Source organism: Squalius cephalus (genome assembly GCF_949319135.1).
Source record: "Squalius cephalus genome assembly, chromosome: 7".
Lineage (NCBI taxonomy): Eukaryota > Metazoa > Chordata > Actinopteri > Cypriniformes > Leuciscidae > Squalius > Squalius cephalus.
This window is the reverse complement of record NC_137128.1, coordinates 37,967,128-37,992,573: the sequence shown is the minus strand read 5'-3', so window position 1 is coordinate 37,992,573 and position 25,446 is coordinate 37,967,128. Positions and strand designations below refer to the sequence as shown.

Sequence of the window (25,446 nt, the reverse complement as noted above, 5' to 3'; positions counted from 1 at the left end):
TATGGCAACCCTTTCCACTTGTATTCTGTTTTGTATTATTATTAACGTATGTACTCTGGCACGGCTTTGTTATATATCTTTTTTTTATTTTTGAATTGAATGTTTCTCATTCCGTCATTCTTGTATATGGCATTCATTAAAAAGTATGATTTTGAACAAAAAATAATCCTGATCCAACCAACCTCAATTATCTATGCAGTGAACTGAAATGAAATAGAAAACTAGAGTAATACAAAGAAAACAACTGACACTTTTTGCATCAGTCGTGTCGCACGTGTTCACAACTTTCATTATGTTTGCAGTGCACTGACGCTGATATTAACCTCTTTTTAAAGGGTTAAACTACGTAATCGGACTTCCCAGCCTGTCGGGGGCGCTCCCGATATTACAACAACTCTTTTTTCCCTGAAATATCCCCGTATGTCGCTCTAAACTCTTTCCCCCGTTCTTACTTAATGTAATACACGCTTATTACTTATGCAGAATGTTTCCCCGTATTTGAAAGCAATGGAAAGCTGCCCATAGAGGGTGGGGTGTCAGGGGAGAGGTGTTCTCACTGCATAAAAAGGTTATGTCGTAAAGCAGAATGTCGTAAACCAGGTGCGGAGAGGGGCCTGGTATGGGGAGGGGGTAATAGAGGGGGGAGAGGGGGCTCAATCCGCGAGGCACCGTTTAGACACAGCGCAAAAATCATGGCGGATGGCCCCAGGTGCCAGCGCAGAAAACAGACACAACCACAACGCAACAACGGTGAGTCCCACAGGCTGAGATCAGATCACACGCACTAGAACGAAAGGCAGAAAAGTTGTTTTAAATTTGTTTTTCCATCTTTAGACTAGTTTAATGACGACTTGTGAAGTTGTGCAGTATGGGAGTGGACTGGGCACCGTTATACCTGAGTCTGCCCGGACCGTTATACGGAAGGACGCGCGTCTCGTGCACTAGCTGCGTGTGCATTACAGTTACACCGCATTAAACACAATTAAGTATTTTAGCGTTTGTCCTGATCAGGAAACTTGTGGCGTAGATTGAATCAAATAGTGCTGTACTAGAGTATCTGCTGCTTATAAAGCTGAAACTTTTATGGCATTCAAATGACTGATCCCTAGAGGGCTTCTTGACAGTTGACGGGACTCACAAATTTAATAAAATACTTAAAGGGACAGTTCACGCCAAAATCATTTAACATGTTGTTTCAAACCTGTATGTTAGGACCTGTTCAGCAGAATGACAGCCTCAGTAACCATCCACTTTTATTGTAAAATATGTAAGTGAATGGTGACCAAGCCTGTCAGTCCATAACATTCATCCTAACGTCTCTATTTTTTGTTACACGAATGTTAGAAATAATGAGCGAATATTCATTTTGAGTGAACTGTCTCTTTAAGAGCGACCAGTCCTGAATCTTAAAAGCCATGGTTGTAGCTAACGTTAGATGGGGGTTTTTTTCTAGATTTTACAAGATAATATTTTTATTTAATTAAAAGCAAATAACAATCTGTCATATTATTAAAAGTTTTTCCTTCTCATTAAATATATAGCTTATGCCATTACATCTAACGTGCAATAAAGTCTGGAGAAAAATGCCTATATCAATAAGATCTAACATAAAATGTATTAAATTAACTTTAAAAGTACATAGGCTATTGCATTCACCCTCTTCATTATTATCCAAACATCCACGTCCAATATTGCACTGAATGAATGTTGACTTCTGGTTCGACGTCACTTTCTCTTTAAATAACCTTTTCGGTAATCCGGTAATATAGTCCGCCGTGCAGTGCCGTTATGAGCACCTTTTCCTGTGCGTGCGTGTGACAAGCAGCGCGGATCCGCTCGCGACGTAACACGCCCAGGAGCCGTCAACGTGTTTACCTGAACGGTGAGAAGACAACGGAGCGAGCCAATGTCATCTTTTACCGTTCATCGCACTCCTCGCGTGTCCAGAGCAGTGATTGCACAGACGCAGGACGGGAATCGGTGTGTGAAACGCGATCTGCCCGACAGAAGCGCGAGAGAGGCGCCCAGCACACTCCACGGCAAATGGCAACTTGTGCAGGTAGAGAGAGAATATGGTGTTTGATGGCAGACGTGCTTATGTCGAGCTTAGACCGATGACCTCTTTTATTTAGCTTTCATCCACTATAGTGATATTTCGCTGTATGCTCGTTGCTAGAAAACAGATTGTTTTGTTTATATTTTTATTTCCGCGCCGGAGTTTAGTTTCAGCGGCTGTAGAGTGGTTGGGAAAGAAGGACTTCGTGCATAAGGTGGTTATTAGAGGTGCTGTCCGTCGTATCACTGATCAGAAGTCAAACAGGTCGTTTTTCCCGTAAGGTATTTCTGTAATGGCGGTGTGTGGACCGTTATTTGCTGCAGTGAGGGCGGGGCGGCTGCTCTCGCATGTCGGAGACGAGCCAGGTAGGATAGGTGACGAAACACCTACATAGGTGCTTTCATTGGCATTTTTTTGTAATTGTACAATTTTTATATAATATTTAAACGCGATTTAAGCTGTATGACGACAGTAACAATTTGCAGCTCACGTTTCTTTGTAAAGGAAACATAGGTAGTCTATTCAGGTCCAGAGAGGCGCTGATTCACTGTGTCCGTCGTTATAGAGCGAATTTACAGTTTTATCCCTATCAAACATGTTGAGATTTGTTTCGGTTGTTTTGTGCGATATGACAGATCATACAATTTTACAAGAATACACACAGCAAATAGGGGTTTGCTTTGGCGCGGACGGATGTATTGTGAGACGAACGGGTGGTGTGACGTAAGCACTAGGAGGAGTGAAGCTGCTGTGACTTTTATTTTCATTCTTCGTGGTTCTTCTCGCGCTTGACATGTTCACGGGGCCGTACGATCTTAAGGGCGTTACTACACGGAAATGAGGTCACACGCTGGATTTCATTGGTCCAGTTACTCAGCCTCATGTTTGTTTCTGGAGAGATGTCTCTGTAGAATCAGCTGTCGTGTGTGTGTGTGTGTGTGTGTGTTTGTGTAGGATATCAGTCCTGGAGAATGTGTCATGTGAGTGAATGTTATTAGGGAGCACATAATATTAGAAGTGTGCATTTTACATATCACTTACATTACAAGTGAGATGCAGAAAGACAGAAAATGACAGAAAATGACAGTCAGATAGTCGTTGCTTTGAGAATTTTTTTAGTAACCCAAGGTATATTTCAGAAAACATGAAATGAAGGTTAGCCTATGCTTTGAGAGAGGGCATGTTTTTTCTAGGGATGTCCCGATCCGATCACATGATCGGAAATCGGGCCCGATCACGTGTTTTCAGACTCGATCGGAATCGGACGTTACCTCCCGATCAGGACTCGGATATATATATTCTCATTATTTTTTAACACATCAATATTTATGCGGTGGCACAGAGTTACGCCGGTTTCACATTGCACGCGTTAGTAAGCAGCGCAGGAGCAGTGCGTATGGTGAGCAGGAGCAGGACACGTGCGTTTTGCTTTCACACTGGCAGCGTTTGTCACGCGCGGCTGAACCGCGGGTTGTGTAGGGCAGGCTACAGACAGAGTAGGCTACTCTATAATGGATAAGTTGGCATTGCTTTTTTTCGTTTTCAAATACATTTAAGAGAAAAGACTTGTCAAGAAGCTTATTTTATTAATAATTTCATTTATATAACTTTTGTTTCATCTTTGATTTTATTGTTATGGCAACAAGTTTGTTTTTGGACATTTGTTTTCTTTTTAAATTGCTGTTGGTCATTTGATTGACTGTTTAAAACACAATAGATATCATCAATGCACTTTTTGGATAAAACTGCGGTGTATTTTGGCCATGATCAATGTATTGTCACTTTAATTCAGCAAAAGCGGCGCAGCAAAAATAGACTCGGCGCCGAAACGATCGCGGCACTGCCGCGCCGCCTCTGCGCGCGGTGTGAATGCTCTAAAGCCTGGTTTAATCTGGTAACATGGGCGGCGAAAAAAAATACGCGCTGCACGCTCTGCTAACAGTGCAGTGTGAAACCGGCGTAAGAGTTAGGAGTGCAGTTCCTAAAAGCACATTACTGGCTTTGCAAACACTGTAGCACTTTTTATTTTTTATTTGTTTACATGCCTGCCGGGTATTTTAAGTTGAGGTGCTATTTGTTTATATATTAGACTTTTTTTATATTTACTGTTGCACTAAAGTCCAAAAGTGAAGAATTTATGTATTACTTGATTGTTCAAGCTACCTCACAGAAGTGCTCTGTTTGTTAACAGAGTTGTTGAATGTTAAAATAAGGTGAATTAAATAAAAAATAAGGAACATCCTGGATCTGTTTTTTCGCTCTTCTTTATTCTTTTTTTATGTATTAAGTATCGGATCGGGACTCGGTATCGGCAGATACTCAAAATCAAATGACTCGGACTCGGACTCGAGGGCAAAAAAACCTGATCGGGACATCCCTAGTTTTTTCCATTCCTCATTCCTCCTGACCCTTTCAGTCGACCCCTGACCTATGAGGCCACACATGTTATCATTTAGCTTTTCTTTCTGGATTGTTGTTTTTAAGAATTCAACTGCCTGTTTCATAATCTTAAGGGATAAATAAATATATATATATATGTGTGTGTGTGTGTGTATATGAAGACTTCAGATGCAAAAGCCTCTAAGTGCCATCTGAAATTTCCTTCTAGAATGATCATTTTTATCAAGCTTGTATGTTTATGTTCACTTACAGTGCTATGCATAAGTGAATACACCCATGCTAAAGTTGACGAAAAAGAGGAATAAAAAATCATATTTTGGAAATTGAATGTAATGCCTTAATTTAAAAAATTAGGAAAAATCCAACCTTTAAGGACACCATTTTTCTTTGTGAATGAATAATGTATCGTAAATAAATAAATGTTCTTCCTTAAAATACATGGTGCATAAGTTAGTACACCCCTATGTTAAATTCCCATAGAGGCAGGCAGATTTTTATTTTTAAGTATTTAAAAAAAAAAATTTTTTTAGGATACTATGCATCCTGATACAGTTCCCTTGGCCTTTGGAATTAAAATAGCCCCCCATCATCACATAGCCTTCACCATACCTAGAGATTGGCATGGGGTACTTTCCATAAGATCATCTCTCAATGCAAATCAAACTAGCTTTTAGGCTAACTGAAATAAAACCATGCCAATCTCTAGGTATGGTGAAGGCTATGTGATGATGGGGGGCTATTTTAATTCCAAAGGCCAAGGGAACTTTATCAGGATGCATAGTATCCTAAAAAAAAAAAAAAAAAATACTTAAAAATAAAAATCTGCCTGCCTCTATGGGAATTTAACATAGGGGTGTACTCACTTATGCACCATGTATTTTAAGGAGGAACATTTATTTATTTACGATACATTATTCATTCACAAAGAAAATTGGTGTCCTTAAAGGTTGGATTTTTCCTAATTTTTTAAATTAAGGCATTAAGTTCAATTTCCAAAATATGATTTTTTATTCCTCTTTTTAGTCAACTTTAGCATGGGTGTATTCACTTATGCATTGCACTGTATGTTCACTTTTATGGCAATGAAAATTACCTATTAATTGTCATTAAAGTGAAATTACTGAACTTAAATATACGAGCTTGATAAAAATACTCATTTTAGAAGAAAATTTCAGATGGCACTTAGAGGCTTTTGCATCTGAACTCTTCATATATGCTAGTATCTTCAAATTTTCTTGCCAGGTATTATAAACTGTACTAATATTGATATAATATCAGGTATTACTCTCCCCCTCTATCTCTTTCGCTAGATAGATTAGAAAATTACCTTTCAAATTATGCCAATGACATTTATAACAATGAAGTACATTGTAATGCATGTCTCAATGTGTGTTGTAAAGGTATATGCATGGAACAAGCAAAGACAATAAGAACACCTGTAGCACTGAGCTCTTCTCACACTTCCCCGCTGATGGAAAAGGGATATGTGAGGGCATTAAAGAGCTTTTCACATTTCACTCCGTGTTTGTGGGGGGGCTTGTGACTGCTGGGCATCTCTTTTTGCATGCTAATCTCTCCCAGTGGTTTGCCGCCTCTTTGTACGGCAGGGGGAAAGTTTCTCAGGGTGAAGGGGGGGGTCTTCTCTCTTTCTTTTTTTAGGGTGGGGGAGGGTTGGGAGGGACTTGTGTTTGTGTGATCGAAAGAAGCTGATAATATATGTCGGTGATTAAGTTTACATGGATGTGAAAAAGAAAAGTTTTTAATTGGTCTCACGTGGCTCATACAGTGTGTGTACATGAGGGCTCTTATTAACCTAAAGACCTGGGAGAAACAAACCTCAGGTGACCACCACTGCTCCCAAGTGATCCTAAATAGATTATGTGCCAAGACACACACACACACACATACTGCATTACATGCCTCTCTCTCTCTCTCCTTCTCTCTCTCTCTCTCTCTCTCTCTCTCTCAAACTTATTGAGTTCATAAGTTTGCATGAACCGCATGATATTTATCAAAATATTAACTGAAATTACAGAAATCATTCTGTTATCTTTTGGTGTGTAACTTCCTTTTTTGTGATAGATAGATGCATATCTTACATAGTTTCTGAAGACCAGCACTATATTTAAAAAAAAAAGTTATATTTTGTATGTTTACATTAAAGGAGTTTATAAACTTACAAGACAAAAGAGGGTATTGTAAACGTGTGCAACTATATATAAACACATAGGCCTACACCATAGACTGTAAAAAATAGGCCTACACAGATCAAAATATTACAGTAGATCTAATATATCAGAAATAAACAGACTATCATTCAAAAGTGTTTTTGTTGTATTGTAGTGTTATTACAGTTTTATTATTATACTACAGAAAATATTTTCATTTTTTTTTTTCAGGATTCTTTAAATAGAAAGTTCAAATGAACTGCATTTATTTGAAATAGAAATCTTTAGTAACATTAAATGTCTTTAGTGATACTTTTGATCAATTTAATGGGTCTTTGCTAAAAATGTTAATTTCTTCCTAGTCACACACAATACATTTAAGTTTATTGCTGACATTAGATATTTTTTAATGTTTATTCGGCAGTCTTTAAATTCATCCCCTTTTAACATATACACACAAACAGAAACGTAAAATTCAATGTGCTTTTATAGTTAATGCACTCATTGGTTAATTTGTTTTTAGAATATCAGGGTGATCCTGAATGTACTCTCTTATGTGAAGTCAGAGCGTCTGTGGTTAGGTGTGTGTGTGTGTGTGTGTGTGTGTGTGTGTGTGTGTGTGTGTGTGTGTGCACATATGGTGGCAGGTGCACTCTATAACAAGCCAAATCAACACATCCCAGGAAGTGTCACATAAAATGGAGCTTGCCATGGTGACCTGATTGTGTTGATTATGAAGTCACACTGGAAACGGTTCTACCTGCCAACACGGTCTGTCACTCAGGTGGTGCACAATAAACACACCCATGAAGGCAGCACAAGTGCGCATGTCCTTTAATGTGCACCCAAAAAACAAAAACATAATTTACTCACCCTCATGTCGTTCCAAACCTGAATGACTTGATTCTGTAGAACACAAAAGCAGATATTCTGAAGAATGTTCATGCTGCTCGTTTCCATACAATTAACTCTTGTGCTACATTAAAAGTCTACTGATACAATAGAACATGGTCAGGTTAGATGCCAATGCCATATTGAATTTCATGCAGATGAAAACAAGGCTGTGAGGGGTAGACTTAGTCTTTACACAATGGCACGCCCTTTATAAAGGTTTTGGATCACATCATTTTCACAACTTTGAGGGTTTTTTTCTTAAAAGGTGCTTAGTCAGCTGAACAATCGATATGTTGTTAAACAACGGTACAATCAACGCACTGCAATTATATCCCTCACAGCCTCGTTTTCATTGCAGTCGAAAATTAAATATGGCACTATCCTGACTAAGGTCTATAGCTTTGTGTAAAGAACAGACAGAAATTTACAGTGTGATTCATATCAATCAGTTTTGTCATTATGAGTGTCTCTTATTGCCACAGAGAACTTTAGTATAGCTTGTATGGAGTCTAGGAAACAATCAATCGACTTGTTTAAAAAAAAAAATAATTATGATGAGATCCACCATGCTGATTCAGAGATGATCGCATGCTCCTCTCATTGTGGCTGGAACAATGAATGAAATGAATTTTTGCAATTTCAAATGTATTTTTATCAGGGCCAAAAGCATCTCTGATTACTACACACCTGTTCTAGTGACTGTGATTTCAGCTGTCCACGGGATGGGACAGACATTCAGCAGTGATTTGAATCAGCTGTGAGAACAGAGAACATTTTCCATCTGTATGGCAAAAAAAATCATAATTTCCATTTCTTGCATGCACAGGTATGTGAAATGACTTCGCACAGATCATTTCAGAGAACAGAAACCTTAAACGGGAACTGTTTTTTGCACAATCAGATCACTTTTACATCACTTCCTGTTTACATCCTCAAATTCTGCTAGTGAGAACAAACTGGATGAGCTCCATAGAAACCAAGCAGGCTTAAATCTGTGTGTATTTAAAAACACAGATTTGACATGCACATCTGGAAATATTCTTTGTATCCCAACATGTATGCACAAGCACACACACACACACACACACACACACACACACACACACACACACACACACACACACACACACACGTTAGAGATGAGTTTTCCAGTACCTCATATGCTTGTGCACAATTTGAAAACTAGAGCTCTCGGATTTAGAGAAAGGAATGGGATTCATGTGTCAAAATCGCTGCATCTGCACTAACATGCTATTAAAAACACTTTTAAACACTGCTCATCTTTCCTTTCTTCAACGTGTCTCTTGATGATGTCACACAGCAGGTAAAAAGCTTTTCTGGGCTGCAGGAAACTGATCTAAAAATAGACGAATCTCACTTCCTGTCTTTAGGGCACAAATTCTACCTTTATTGTATGCATGCTCATATATTTGTTCATCAGGGATGTGTGTGTGTGCATGTTTGATTGTGTAAACCCTCTATTTTCACAATAATTTTACATTTTAGGTTTACAGTAATAATAATTTAAAAAAAAAAAAAATCACAGCTGTTACTGATTACAGAGACATCACTACTTGAAGTGTCCTGTTTGCAAACATGTGCGCGACTGTGCGTGTTTTAACAGCATCAAACATGGCCAATAGATAAAGGAGAGTATGAATATCACTGTTAATTTGCCTTTTGGAACATCTGTGATCCTTAAATGAATAGGCCATTCTCTCTCTCTCTCCGTTATGTAGTGAGGAGTTTTAGCAGTGTGCCAGAGGCGACCTCAGATTCAGATGATGAAGACAAACTGCACATTGTGGAGGAGGACAGTATTGCTGACGATCCTGACCAAAAGTCCTCAGTATTCCAGCTCAAAGCAGCACGGCAGCTCTCTGACACATGCACACAGGACGGTGAGTAAACAAACAAGAGATTAGAAACTTAACGCATTTATTTTGGTTACAAACCAAAACAATGCAATTGTAACCTAAACATTTTAAGGATTTATGTAATAGACAAAGTTGCAAGAATAAGGATGATTGATGTTTACCACAGCATGGTCGACAATCGGCCATCGGTGAGTGTCTGAAGGGCTCGTTTTTGCGGTGTTTCTCTCACATCGGCGGGAGTTCCCCCAATTCAGCTTGTTGAATTGGTATCGGGGCCATCGGTGAGAGAGATCACTCTGATTGGCTGTTCAGTTTAGCGAGCGGCACACACAGAAGGCTGTTCTAATTTTAAGTATCTTACATAAGCATTCCAGAATCTAGAATAAAGAAAGTGATCAGCATGATTGATTTTCAAAATGATAAGCAAGTGCTGCTTTGTATATCCACAGTCTTAGCTTCAGTTTCCCTTTTTGAATGATGAATATCGACTATTGATACCTGCTGATAAAGACAGTTATTTCCCTACACGCTGGCACAGAACACACATGCTAGTTGACAGTCGCCTGTAGTCCTTTTGGTGTGTTCAAGCGCAGCTTTTTGGCCGAGACGCAGCCAACGCGAGGTAACAACACGGTTAGCTTTTGTCACAGCTAGTTCTTTGACGTCGGCTTTGTGTGTCACAGCCTTAACTGGTACATAATCTGTTTACACTTGGTATTAAGATGCGTTTTGATCGTTAAATACAGGTGTAAACGGGGTCTAAAACATTTTGAGTTTGTTCACTTTTGACCACTTCCAGAGGTAGTCGAAAACACATTGAACCGGATTGCTTTCGTAGTGTAAACGTTCATGTGGTCGAACGCGTTCAAACACAACCACAAAAGGCCGCCTACTGATCTAATTAGGGATGCACCGATCCACATTTTTTCACTTCCGATCCGATCCCGATACCTGAATTTGGATATCGGCCGATACCGATACTATTCCGATACCAGAGCTGTGTTTGCTTTAATATTATTATTATTATCATTATTGTTTATTTTATATGATGCTGAAATAAACTTCTCTCAACAAGCAAGTAATGATATGTTATGTACGTATGTATGCATGCATGTATGTCCCAAAAGGCAACTTGAGGTAAGTATAAGGTCAGAAAAGGAAGTCAGAAAAACAGGAAATCCTGTTAACAGGAAAAATCCCATTCTGAAAACAAATATGCAGCTGGGGTTTCAAATTGATTGTCATGATGTCAATATTTATTACATTCCCAAAATGTCAAATACTTGCGTCTTGAAATATAAGAAAAGTGCAAGTGTAACGTTAACGTTAAACATCTTACACACACTATCTGAAGGGTGATCCTCGCTCCGATGCAGTAAATGCTCGATCAGCGTCAGCATCGTGCAAACAAACAAGCGGATTTTGCCTCAGACGCGCGTCAATTTCGTTTCAAACTTTTGCTTTTTACGCACGTCAATTTTTCTCTGGACGCGCGAATGGATTCAAAATAGACGCGGTAGACGCGAATTTGACGCGCTATTCGCATTTGGTGTGAACGCACAGTAACGTGGTGCTTTTTTAAATGTTTGATTGCGTTCGTTGTGTTGTACGACGCGAGGAAGCTTCAAAAGACTCTGAATTACAGCTTTGCAAACATTACATTTTGCTGTCTTGCTCTGCGGTGTTTCCAGTGTGAAGTATATCCACACAGCGGACGTTGTTGGCTAGCCGCAAACTGCGGAATAGGATTCCTGAGCGGGGGCGTGTCTCATAACTCTGTGTCTCATTGAGCCGCGCCTCCGTTCAGGAAATCCATTCCACAGTTTGCAGCCAGCTAGCAGACTAGCCGGCGGGAATCACTTTTGGAGTCATTTCAGCAGACGTTAAAGCGAGCGCAGACATGACTCATGGATATCGGATATCTCCGCAGGTTGGATCGGGAAAATCCGATACGTGAATTACGCTGGTATCGGGTCCCGATACCGATACTGGATCGGATCGGCCCCATCCCTAGATCTAATGAGTAAACATTATAGGAAGCGCGCTAGCCAGACGGGATTTAAACTTCGCTGGAGACCCAAATTTGGTTTGAAGACGAAAAACGTACCAAACACAATGTTCTCTCACCATTCCTGATTTCTAACACACACTCACCGTGTTTACTGTGATCTTGCGGCTATCAGAGCAGAAACGAAAGCTGCTGTTTTAATAGTACATTGATTTCATCAAAACAAGGAAGTAATAGATTTGTTTTTGTTTTCTTTCAACAGATGGCAGCCTGGGGCCAGATGCTTCAATACAAGAAATAAGGGTCAAAGGTCAGTTTAGTACAACACTTTTATTTTTCTGTTAATTTCATAGACTTTTACCAGTATAAAGGCTGGATTACACTACGAGATTTTTGCCCCAACTTTCAGTATGGATGAGTTGACGCCAGTCTGCAAATTTTTGGCAGGTGGAGTTGACAGATTTCACACAAAATCGTGTAGCATGAGATGGGCACAGGCTCAAGTTTTTAGCTTCAGACTATGATCCCATCCAATCAGAGGATGACCAAACAGGTTAGATATTTTGAGCTGATTTTAGAACACATTGTTTTCATTTGTCACACGTCTTCTAGAAACAAGGCGCGTTTCTGCATGAGTTTGTTGTGTTCGGAACAACTTGAAAGTCTGGTAGTGTGCGATCCTCAGTCGTTTAGTGTATGATGCCCAGTTTTTCTCTGTTACCATTTACAAAACCAGAAAGTGTATTACAGCCCTAAGACAGGACAGCAAGACATACATTAGAAACAACAGGGAGAAACAGGAGTGATGGGGTCAGGATATATCAAACAAGTTTATAGTTTGATATTCGGGTTGCCATCTTAAGGCTTATTTGGGCCACTTGGGCCTTCTTGTCATGGAAAGATCTTGAAATTATTTTGGTAAAGGGAAAAATAGCTGACATGTCTGTGAGAGTGTGTTAGGGCTAGGATGGCTGGATCAGTTGTGTGTGAGCTCATTTCTCTCTCTCAGGTCGTTAATACGACCTGGCCCACGCCTCCATAGCACATAGGCGTGGGTCTTAATGGCCCATTTCCCGGTCAAATATTAATACACTGTTGTATTAAAAAACTGCTATGTTACCCTCCAACATACAAATTCTGTGTCAGTGTATGTCACACCGTTTCCATTTAAACCAATGTGTGTTTCACTTAAGGCCTCAGTCAGGTTGTTTTTTTCAGTGTCCCACAGGTCCTTAAAAGCTTAAAGCAATAAAAAAGGTCTTAAATATCTTAAACGGTATTAGAACGGTCTTAATTATCATTTCATGAGGATCACGATATGGCTTAATGTAAATATTAAACCTCAAAAGGCTATGATTTATTTGTGAGCACTGCATGTTTCAAAGTAAAACTGTTGTGCATTATACAGGCTTGCGGTTTCAGTGAATACGGTGCATTTATTATCGTGCAAAATCATTGCGTTTCTAAAAAGTACATCTCTGTTGTATACAGGGCTACCAGGGTATCCTCTGTGTTTCTGCTGTACCCCTATAAAGCGTCACCTACTGTCAGAGAGTGAATTTTCATTTATTTTCATTCAGCCAGTGGATCTAAAAGAATCTAATGTGCATTATAAAAATAAGAATAAGATAGAATAAGAGTTATTTAAATCGTCGTTTTTACAGTCATTTTGTGGTTTGGTTGCTCTACCCCGCACATAAATTACATATGGTATCTATTCATTTTATTTGTGCACCTCTTAAAAAACCCTTCAGATACCTTGTTTTTGTGTATCACAATATGTGTTTTCAAATAAAAATGCAAATATATTTGATGCTGAAACAGAAGCTGAGAAGAGGGTATTTGTGTGCGTTTTAGTTGATCTAATCTGCCTGTGTGTGTTTGAAAGAGGAGTGTGTCACTGATGAGGAAGACTGTGCTGATAATGAAGTGGCCGGTGAGGAAAAGCAGACGGAAACTGAGCCTATTTACTCAGACGCCCAGGAGGAGCATCAGAGAACGCCAGAACGAGGGGTCCACGATGAGAACGGTACCAAACTATTTTTTTTTTTGGTCTTTCCTTCAATTGCCATCAGCTTTTCCTCTACAGTTGAATGCATATATTGATTACGATTCTCTCTCTGTCAGGTACTCCTGACGCATTCTCCCAACTGCACACCTGTCCTCACTGTTCCCGTGGTTACAAGCGTCATACGTCGCTGAAAGAACACATTAAACTACGGCATGAAAAGGGCGATGACAACTACTGCTGTTCCCTCTGTAGCTACACCTTCACCTACCGAACGCAGCTCGTCCGTCACATGACCGCACACAGACACGTCCGAGAGCAGGTACAAGCAGCACTCACACCTTCGTGATGTTCACACCTCTGCAGAGGAAATGACACTGAGCTCTTGTTCACAGTCATATGTTGACTCAAACTTCTTTGAAGGAACAAACGTTTTCCTGTCTCTTTTCTCAGCGGACTATTTCTCAGTCGGGCGGAAACAGAAAGTTTAAGTGTACAGAATGCTCCAAGGCCTTCAAATACAAACATCACCTGAAGGAGCACCTGCGCATTCACAGCGGTCAGTTGCCAGCCACGGCACAACTTAAGTACAGAAATGATTCTGATATAACCCTAGTTAATGTCTTTGTAGATCCAGATTAAACCCACCCACTTTTAAATCAACATTAGGATTAAAACCAGTTTTGACCCTAGACTATGAAACCCTGTTCCAGAGAAGGGTTAACGTATTAGTAAATGTTATACAGTAAATGATTGTTATAGAGAATCTACCGCCAATTATGGAAAACGACAAGTGCCTAATTTAATATTTAGGAACTTTGTACAGTTGCAGACATTTTCACACTGTTTAGTTTCAATGTCTGAGGGAAACATCTTTTAAGAGACAGATTTTTGGTATGTTTCAGAAACGGAAAAAAAGGAAGCTTGTTTGCACATCGGTATAAAATAAATATTTAAAAAGTTACATTGTAAGATAAAGTTGCAATTGTGTAATTGTTTTTTTCTCCTCTAAGGGCTTCTAATAACCTTCAGAAGGTTAATGAAATAAGCTAATTAAAACAGGTCAATTATTCAATCAAAAATACAGTAAAATATCTTGTGAAATATTATTACAATTTAAAACAACTGTTTCCTATTTTGATATATTTTTTAAATGCATTTTATTCCTGTGATGCAAAGCTGAATTTTCTGCATCATTACTCCAGTCTTCAGTGTCACATGATCCTTATGCTGATTTGGTCCTTTAGAAATATTTTTTTATTATCGTCAATGTTGAAGAAAGTTGTGCTGCTTAATATCTTTGTGGAAACCTTGATACAATCTTTTTCAGAGTTCTTTGATGAACAGAAAGTTCAAACTTACTTTTGAACAGTAGTGTATATCAGACACATCTACATATACTTTTGTAATCCATAAGCTTCTTTATCTCTGTGTTTTTACAGGTGAGAAGCCATATGAATGCTCTAATTGTCGGAAGCGTTTCTCTCACTCGGGGTCCTACAGCTCTCACATCAGCAGTAAGAAGTGTGCGAGCGTGACCAAAGCGGTCAACGGCCTGCCTCGTGCACCTGGAGTGAAAACGACTCTTACCATTTCTCGCCCCACACAAATCCTTTTGAGGGAGAAGGTGGAAATTACCAACAAGCCTCTGCAAGAGCAGCTCCCCCTAAAACAGATCAAACAGGAGCCTGTTGAACACCAACCCAAATCTGCGCCAGCAACACCTACAATAGCCGGCACAAATGCCAACGGGGTCGTGACTCCGCAAGGCGTCATCCAAACCTTGGTCCTGCCCACTGTCGGGCTGGTCCAGCCAATCAGCATCAACCTTAGTGACTTACAGAATGCGCTGAACGCTGCGATGGAGGGCAGGCAGGTGTTGACTAGTGGTAATGCAAATGGAACAAATGCTAAAATCATAGGCCAAGCGCAGACGCAAGCTGTCATGTTGCAGCCACAGCAGGGACAGCCCCAAGTGATCTCTGCCATCTCTCTACCGGTTGTGGGTCAAGACGGAAATACCAAAATTATCATCAACTACAACCCCCAGCTAGACCCACAACTCAAGGGAGTAAAAGTGAACACAATGCAGCCCACAGTGACCCAAACCGGTATGGCGCAACCAAAATCTACAGCATCTGACATCGCACAGCCAAAAGTGATCCAGCTTAATTCGGTACAGTCCAACTTGACCGAAACCCAAGCATCAGGTACACCTAAACCTACACAGGTAAACATAATTAAACCAGTCCAAAGCAAACCGCCATCTATCATCAAGATAACGCCAGCGCAGGCCGCCAGGTTGGTCCAAGCTCGGGCGGCACAACCTAAGCTCACCCAGCAAACTTTACTGCTAGTGAGGAGGGCAGATGGGTCGCAGAGCCTTGTGGTTCGACAGATGCCTGTCGCCAATCCCAACACGCAGGGCACCGAGATGAAAACAACCCCAGACAAAACTACAAACACACCAGCAGCAGAAAGAAAAGAGACAACTGAAAATACCAGTTCGGTGGAGGATAATTGTGAACCACAAAACCTGACTGCACCACCAGAAATCAAAATCAAAACCGAACCAGACTCTCCGTCCAAGATCGAGACTGATATGCAGAGTGAAGGAGAGAAAGAAGAGATGCAGACAGATGGAAATAAAGAAGAAGGGAAACAAACAACAACAACTGATGCAGTCTCTCACTCTGGAACGGTTCACAGTGGCGTCGCCTGCGGAGATAACTTCCATAACTATGCGACATGTCTGGTTTGTGACAGCTCCCAGAGTAAACGGAAGCTCGCAGACTCGCAAGACAGTGACGCCAAAGCGTCGCCTACAACTATCTCTCTCACCTCTCTGCTGGATAAGGATAAGAGTGGAGCAGCAGAACGCCTCCTCCCTCTTCTAAAGGCCTACAGTCAGAACCCAGAGCCTACTGACAGGCAGCTGGCACAGGTGGCCAAGACTGTCAAGTTACCTCTAGAGGCGGTCAGCAAGTGGTACCAGAAGATGCGCTCGAAAAGGATATTGCTCCAGGGTGCAAGCAACCCGAAAAACGACAAAGAGGTAAGTTGACAAATTAGGGCTGTTATGAACACAAATAATTGTGTAATTATGTAAAAGTTTAACATAGATACAATAATGAGTCATTTATTTCTATTTATCATGGATTCATGATTAAATAAGCTTACCGTATATGATTTTCTATAAAGCTCGGAAAAGTTATGATAATATTTTAAACTCTAAAAATACAAATACAGAATACACGTATATTCAATTATATCAAAAGGTTTTTGGAAATAAATATTTTATTCAGCAAAGACCTTAATCAACGTAACAAATAACGGCGACGGCGCGCGATTTATTTGCATTGAAGCAATAGTGAAGATTAAATTAAAAAAACAATAATGTGGCGATACTTCCCACAGACCACCAGAGCTCACACAGTTCACACGCAAAGACAGAGGTGAAAAACAGCACTTCCTTACTGAAACAGTTGAAGATGAGAGCTCTGAGGACATTTGAGCATTTGGTTAACAGAAAAGACATTGTCATTTTCTAACATCCTGCAATTTTAGCAGACCCTGGCTTATCCTGAGAGACCACAGGTTCGTTTTGTTCTGCATGGTGTTTGATGTTTCACCAAAAATACATTTTTGCTGATGAGGATGAAAAGGGAAGGGAGGATGATGGCTAGACAGAATTTTGGTTGAATAAGAAATGAATGTATGAAATTCAAATTGTATAAAAAATATATAAGCTGTGATGTAGTTAATATGGTTTATTTATTTTTTGGGCTAGAAGTAGTTCTGAATGGCCGGTAACTTACAAATTTAGTAGCCAAATTGGCCGGTGAGTGAAAAAGTTAATTTCAAACCCTGTATGTATGTATTTATGACTAGTATATATGTATGTATGTACATATGTGTGTGTGTATATGTATATGTATATATATATATATATATACACACTGTATATATCAACATGAAAATTTCTCAATATTACTGTATTTTTTATTAAGTAAATGCAGCCTTGGTGAGCACAAGATACTACTTTGAAAAACATTTAGAAAATCTTGCCTAAAACTTTAAAAAAGTGTGTACATATAACAAATAATATATTTACAGATATTTAAAGCATAATATAATTTCTTAATTGTAGTTCATTATAATTATAACAATTATTATTAGACATGTTAATACTTTCACTTAATGCACAAGGCAATTATATAAGCGTGTCAAGCCCTAAAAACTATTTCTAAGGTGGCCACTAATGATGCCTTTTAAAATGAATGAGTTGTTCCAAAACATGTTAATAATGTCTTACTTTCTTTGTCTGACCAAGAAAAATACACCATCTGCTGTGCCTCAAGAAACGAACTCAACTCAAGCCACCTGCACTCCCACTCAGCCCATTGATGACACCTCAGAGGACACCCAAAATGAAAGTGCCGCTTCACCCGCCTCCCTTCCAGCCAGTCTCTCCACCGATGATCTCGTCATTGTAAAGACAGAAGACGTAGAGGAGGATCTGCAGTCTGAACCGCTGGACCTCTCACTCCCCAAGTCCAGCCCAACTCAACCCAGCACCACCACTAAGCTGCCGGTCTCCACTCAAAAGGAGCCGCTCAACCTCACCTGCCTCAAGAAGCAACCGTTGCCAGGAAACACCATCTATGTGACACAGAGCACCACAGGTCAATTAAACATCATGACAGCGTCATTGCCAACACTGGTTGCCATAGCAGAGCCAGGTGGTGTTCCGTGCATCGGCACTGCAATATCCGGTAACAAACGAACCATCCTGATTCCTCAGCTCACCTACACCTACACCACCAACTCCAGCATCAAGACCCCTGACAGTGTCTCGACAGACACGAAGGGGACGGTGATACTCAACAACTGTCCGGTAAGCACAACAAATGCACACAAACATTAAGGTCTGCACGTACCTTTCTTCAGAACATCATTCCAGACTCATTCGCCCTGTGTTTCTCTCCCTCAGCAGGTCCCGGACATCGCTTCTGACTGCGTGTCAGGGGTCGAGGACCAGAACGATGAAGATTCACCTCTCATGAAGAAGAGGAGGAAGACTGTCGGGGGCCTGTACGCCTGTGATCTGTGTGACAAAATCTTTCAGAAGAGCAGCTCACTGCTGCGACATAAGTATGAACACACGGGTACGTAAAGCCACACATACTTTACAGCACTTGGGCACTTGAAAAGGTATTAATATAGTATTAGAAAACAGAATATACCTGTAGATCAACTGCTGGCAACCTCTTGCAACTCCAAGGTCTCTTACAAGAAAAACAGTGCTGATATAAAAAAAAAAATACTACTACTAATAATAAATATAAACATTCATTGCTCTATAAGTCACTTTGGATGCAACTGTCTGCAAAATGTATACAAGTAAAATATTAAAACTATTGACGCACTGATGTATCCTCCAATAGTTGGTATCAGACATTTGCAGACTTTAAAGAGTGTTTGACTCTTGCCTTGTCAATGCAAGATCTTAACCAAAAATTGATGCACCTCTTTTGGTCAAGATCTTGTATTGGCAATGCAAAAGTCAAATGGAGCTTTTCCATTACCAGTACCAGCTCAACTTGACTTGACTCGACTCGCTTTTCGCTCCGTTTTCCATTGCAGATAGTACCTCCACAATAGTACCTGGTCGTCATAGCGACGCCGCAGGAAACTGCCGTGACTTAATCTTTTACGCGAGACGCGCGAGACACACCCGCTACCCACACACACAGGACAATGGAGGAAATCGAGTGTATGCTGCTTTTGGATGTTTTTGTTTTTGCTGTTTTTTATTCAGGATACTCCGTCTGGCGCGTGCAATGATGATGCAGTGAATAGTGACGATTCTCTCTGACCAATCAGCAGTCTGCCATGTTTTCACGTCACATTTTAGTATCGCCTCAGCTCGCTTAGAACCTCGCCGGAGGTGGTACGAAAAAAAGTACCTGGAAGCAGGTACAGGTACAACTTTTACACAGTGGAAAACCAAACAGAGCCGAGTCGAGGCGAGGCGAGGCGAGCCGGTACTGTGTAGTGGAAAAGCGCCAAAACACTCTGTAAAGTCTCCTCCAGCACATCCCAAAGACTTTCAATGAGTTTAAGGTCTGGACTCAGAGGTGCCAATTCAAGTGTGAAAATGATTCTTCATGCTCCTCCCAAACTTTCCTTCACAATTTGAGCCTGATGAATCTTGACATTGTCATCCTGGAATATGGCCATGATACATCTTTCGACATGGTTGTTTAAGAAATTAAAGCTACACACTATCAATTAAGGTTAGAAGAACTGCTGCCAAACATATAACATGTTAGAAACATAATAATCACTGCAATAAATGATCCAATAATCGATCATTTGCCTATTTAAATCCAAACAGCAACTGGGCTGTGTGGGAGATGAAGTCTCCTACATGGTGTTCATATATATAAATACACCATGATCTAATACAGTGGCATTCATACATTTTGCAGCCACTGTACCTCTTAATCTGTTCTCCCTTTATGGTAAACTTAACATATTGCCTATCATTCCCAGGTAAGCGACCTCACGAGTGCGCCATCTGTAATAAGGCGTTCAAACACAAGCACCACCTGATCGAGCACACGCGACTACACTCCGGAGAGAAGCCCTACCAGTGTGACAAGTGTGGCAAACGCTTCTCTCACTCGGGCTCTTATTCTCAGCACATGAACCACCGATACTCTTACTGCAAGAGGGACACTCATGAACTGCCAGAACAGATCAGCACCTCCACTCCTCCCTCTCACCTCGACTCAGACGAGAGAGAGAGCGACGCAGAGGACGAGGACGAGGAGGAGGAGGAAGAAGAGGATTTATCCGCTCTGGACATGAGCGATATCAGAGTGGTGCGAGTAGGAGAGGAATACGAGGATGAGGAGGAGAGCGGGGAAGAGGAAGAGCAGGACAGAGGACACGACGGGCAAGAGACAGAGGAAGCAGGAATGGTTATGGAGGTGGAGATTGGAGACACTGACACTCTGGAGGAGGAAGTCGGGGAAACCGTGGAAACTGAGGATGCTATGGAGACGGAGGAATCGAGGGAGGTTTCAGGCAGTGCAGAGGACACAGTTCTCACTCATAATGAAGGAAACACAGAGATGGCAGTCGAGGACTGAAGAACGAACGCTCCTCTTTCTGTCACTCACGTGGGACTAATGAAAGAGGTGATGAGCTCTTCATCAAACTAATCGTCGGTTGCTATGGAAACCGTTTCAGCTCTTTACTGTGTATAAAACCCGGGTGTGCCTGATTTACAAAACAACATTTCCTTGTTTAAAAAAAAAAGAAAAAGTATTTGAGTATAACAAGGAAAAAAAGGAGAAGCAAAAACTCCAACTCAACTAGACTTCATAGGACTTAAAAGTTTCAGTTGTTTCGCTTTGTTCCGTTACTGAACCGACCTCGGTATGTCAAATTTTCAGTGTTCATGTGTTTTTGTTGCTCTGTACAGTCAGATTTCTATACCTTTATATTTGCCAATGAAGTTTACGAAAATCAGTATTTTAAAGTTTTCAGAAACAAAACTAAATTCTGCACTGCAGGTATAACTGGTTTACTTACAGGGGTGATTCTCACAAAAGGGTCATATTTCACTCCAAAAATCAAAAGAAAAACATGAGGAAATCATATTTTGCATAAAGAAAATTAGGCCTATTTTTAGGACCATCACAGGCATTATCTTGAAGACAATTTAACACACTCCTTTTTTAAAAGTCTACATTGTTTGTAAAGAACAATTGTAAGTATAGACTTTTTATTTATTTATGCCATACATTTTAATTCATGATGATTTTTTGATTAATAAACAAAAAAGAAAAACTGTTCAGACAGGATGGTTTTCATGCTTAATTGTCATGAATATTTTCTTCATACAAAATATAATTTTCTTTCAACTCTTTATTTTTATTTTGGTGTGAAATATGACCTGGGCATTTCTTTGTGAGACTTACCAGATTCTTAATGCCTCAAGTTTAAAATACCATTCAGTATTTTTGTCTTGTTAAACAGGCAATCTGTTGTTAGCATTGCCTTGTTTTCCCATGTGATTGTTTGTCTGCCTTATGAAGGAAATTAGATTGCACTTCGTTATTAAGAATTAATGATTCAATATCATACGAATCGTTAATTATGGAAATATTCATAGGAATGCTTATTGTCATTTAACAATTGAATCACTTTGTTGATATAATTTGAACTGTTCACTTGTAATGAACTACTCAACTGATCAATAATTCAAATTAGATTGTAATTCTATTGAGAAAAAATGTTTTGTAATAAGCACTCCAAAAAGTTTGTCGGTAACAGTTAAACAAAAAAAAAAAAAAAAAAATTGTATAGATACTTTTCACAATCATGACAACATAAGAAAAAAAAAACCGTCAGTAAGAAAAAAAGGATTTGTCATTTCAACCTCAAAGGCAGTTTCACCTGTTATTTTGTTTATCTTTGTGTGGCTTTATGTTGTAGCATGTCAGTCTGTGTTCATTGGTGATGCTCTAAGGAACTGCACACCCACAGCCTTATGCAAGACCGCCAAGCTGTAAGTGCCATTCACAAATAGTTAAAATAGTGCTCCACAGTCCAGTGTGGACAATATAGACTTTATATAAAAGGTAAACAATATATGTCAATATTGGTCAAAAACCCAACAGATTTGAGAAATGTACAAAAATATTAAAGTTTGTAACACTGCCATCTACCTGTGATAATCAAAATGGCGCACTTTCAAGCTGTTACAATTTTTCACCTTGCGCTCCTAAAAAAGTTGTTCTCTCTCCCCGCCATAGGATTGTATTGATAAGGAAATCCATATTCTTCATCTAGGTGTTCTCTCTGTTAAGATTTCCTAGGTTCATGGATCTATAGACTACACAAAATGTATCATGCTTAAGTCATCCGACAAATATGGACCGTATGTAATATGACTGTGAAGTGCACAATTAAAGCAGCACTTTGGAAGAGGCGCATAGGATTAATATGTTTTAGTTGATTGTGTCTGAGCAGACCTTACAGTATTATTAATTTCAATGTATTTCAAAATGTTTATTATTTGTGTTTATGCATGTGTATATTGTGTAATACCATCAGTATTATTGTCACTGACAAATGTTTCATTTGTAGAACCTTTTTATATACGTCTTATTTTTGTATTGCTTTATTTATTGCGTGTGTAATACACAATGTTGTAGTTTAACACAATGTATTTTAGATTGAATTTCAGTGCCACGAAGGAGGTTAAACCCTGATATACAGTATATAAATCCAAACTGAACAGTATTAGTTTTATAACTTCAAGTTATTTTTTAATACTACCACAGAAAGTCAATCAGGCAGACATTTGCACCCATTGTTTTTTTTTATTTTTTTTTATTAAACCCTGAACCTTTTCCAACAGATTCACGGTAATTAATAGTAAATGACCCTTAAACCTGTGATGAAGAGCATGGATTCATGTTATTGTACTGGTGTTGAAATTGCCATTTTGGAACCAAAATCAGTCAACCCATTTCATTTACATTTATTTTCATTTGTGCCAACTTTGCATTGTGTGTGTAAATGTCACATATTCCACGAGGTGATGATGAACCTACTTGTAAGATTTTTCTTCCTTTGTTTCCTTTTATGATGCCCCATACAATAAAATGAAGTGAAGCACCAGGTCATTTCTTAATTACTTATTCATTCTCAAACTAATTTAGTGAAAGCATGGTAATATTTAATATTATTTCTAATTTTCACACAATAGTTGGTATCTTGGAAGATGTTTAGCATTTGATATAAAACTTAGACCCAAAATTAAACAAGCCTATAATTATAATAAAATAAGCCTATATAAAACAGCTGTGTCAGTGCTCTGACAGGTTTTCATCACTTTTATGCTTTTTAGGTTTTTAAGAATTATAGGCTTGTTTAATTTTGGGTCTAAGTTTTATATCAAATCCACTGTTTGTGAGTTTTTTTCCCCCAAAGAAAAAAAATTCCCCATTAGACGGGAGAGGATATTTGGAGTAAAACAGCATTTCACTCATTTTAGTGTGAAATAAGGGAGTGCAAGAACAGGAAATCAAAGATGAAACAAACAAACTGCATCTGATTACGTCTCTATTTTGTCTTTACATGGTAAGTTTGCATCTTTACCTATAAAAATATAATCTGTCAATGTATCAACAGCATTAAAGAATTGTTCTGGGTTCAATTATTTAGATTCTCACTTTTAAAAAAAAAAAGCATTTACAGTAACAAACGACAAAAGTCTGAATCAGAATATTTCTTTATACAGCTGCCTTACAAAAATGCTTTGATCAAATTCATAATATTCATCAGGTAGGAGTAAAGAGTAGGTTCATATACCAGTAGTTAAATTTTATGTGAGAATGTTCATGTCAACACATGAAAAACAAAACAACAGTGTTACTGTGATGCTTTCTGCCCCCTGGTGGAGAAACTTTGAGAGTAATGACACTCAACAAGATGACCAATTTGCCTTGTCAACTTTATTTTGATCAAGACAAAGCTCTGCAACAAAGCAGAACATTTGATGAATTACATTCAACAGCTATTAACCAAATAACCATCTTAATTCTTATTAAAACATTTTAATAAACCAGTCTCTAATACAATTGTGGTGCCTTTACCTCCATGTGCTCTTTTAGTCCTCACACACACATACACACACACACACATACATACAAATACACATGTAGTATGTCTGTCAGACATATTTACAAAGAGAAATCCAGTTTAACCCACTCACAATTTCTCCCTTTACTTATCTCTCTAATACAAGATCTTCACATGGTATTTTGTCAAACGCATACTGAACTCGTTATTTAAATGCTGTAAGTTTGCATGACAGGTCTGGTCAGGAACAGTAGTGAATATGATGTCCTCACTGGGTTAAATGTGTCCTGCACACATCTTATTCAAGTGTCTCTCTAAGGGCCAAGACGGTCAGATGCACTCACACAGCATGAAATATACCTGACAATATATTTGCATACCGCAAGAGTTTATGAATCCTTTGATTTGGGACTGATAATCAGGGAAAAGGAGGCTGATACTCAAAAGTGTGTCCGAAATTTAAGGAGTCTACAAAATAACTCCAGTGTTTCCCAGCAGTGGTCATCTCAGAGGTCACTTCCATCAGTCCAGAGCAGAATGAAATCCATCTCCGCAGAAATTTGAGTTTTAACATAAGGTAAAATCCATGTCTATCATGTCAGTCAATCAGTTGACGTGTCGCTCCAAAATGTTTTACGGTATTACCACGGAAAGATGTGATGCAAAATGTAATATGTCAATCTGTTGACGTGTCGCTCCAAAATGTATTACAGTATTACCACGGAAATATGTGATACAAAATGTAATACTAGTAGTGAATGGAAATCTAAAATGAAGCATCAGATTTCTCCCAGAAGCAACATGGTTTTCAATCGGACAGAAAAATGTCCATATTTCAAGCCCTCGTTGCTTGAACCAAATCCAAAAATGACATAGTCCAATGGATTTGGGTATGTGTAAAAATAACACAACATCCAGGCAAAAAACATGGCAATAATTTAGTCCAATAAAGATATGAGAAAGGATTTGACAGTTTGTTGAAGCCAGAATGGTGAATTTTTTTCCTCTCATGTAAACATACCAAGACGTGCTCAGTTTTCAGACTGGCAGTCAATGGGCTGTCTGGTCTTCTGGCCCGGTGGAATTTGGTCAAAGGGTTCCTATGCGTGTGACCTACCTGCCAAATATGGTCTCATATTCCATAAGAATCAGCTCAACAATCTGGTTCTGGTAGACCATGTGCACGGCCATATTTGCCGTCTCTGTCTCCGGGCGCAGGAGCGTTGGGCCGAACACGATGGCTACACTCTGGGTGGTCATCCTGTTCTCATCGACATGCTGGATCACTCTACAGAGAGAGAAAAAGGTTATAAACACAGGGGCAGTTGACATGACATACACTTTTATCTAAAACTGTTTCAGAATTTCTA

At 39.4% G+C, this 25,446-nt stretch overlaps 2 protein-coding genes across 10 annotated transcripts in view; one reads left to right on the top strand and one right to left on the bottom strand.

Moving 5' to 3' along the window:
- The first annotated feature begins 596 nt into the window (after positions 1-596).
- zeb1a (zinc finger E-box binding homeobox 1a) lies at positions 597-23,106 on the top strand. 4 transcript variants are annotated; one of them, XM_079875301.1, is made up of 10 exons: positions 597-750; positions 9,258-9,419; positions 11,666-11,713; positions 13,292-13,432; positions 13,531-13,733; positions 13,865-13,970; positions 14,854-16,466; positions 17,745-18,308; positions 18,405-18,579; positions 19,970-23,106. In XM_079875301.1, the coding sequence occupies exons 1-10, from the start codon at positions 693-695 to the stop codon at positions 20,569-20,571; spliced, it is 3,672 nt and encodes a 1,223-aa protein (XP_079731427.1). In that variant the 5' UTR covers positions 597-692; the 3' UTR covers positions 20,572-23,106. The 4 variants fall into 4 exon arrangements, with proteins under 4 accessions (XP_079731427.1, XP_079731424.1, XP_079731426.1 ...); XM_079875298.1 differs by having other exon boundaries at positions 598-750; positions 18,408-18,579; XM_079875300.1 differs by lacking the exon at positions 597-750 and adding an exon at positions 1,783-2,059 and having other exon boundaries at positions 18,408-18,579.
- Positions 23,107-23,711: 605 nt separating this feature from the next.
- arhgap12a (Rho GTPase activating protein 12a) overlaps positions 23,712-25,446 on the bottom strand; it is a 36,185-nt gene continuing 34,450 nt past the window's right edge. For all 6 annotated transcript variants that reach the window (XM_079875342.1, XM_079875345.1, XM_079875344.1 and 3 more), the window contains one exon: positions 23,712-25,364. In XM_079875342.1, coding sequence (XP_079731468.1) covers positions 25,190-25,364 — 175 coding nt within the window. In that variant the 3' untranslated portion in view covers positions 23,712-25,189. The remainder of the gene's footprint in view (positions 25,365-25,446) is intronic.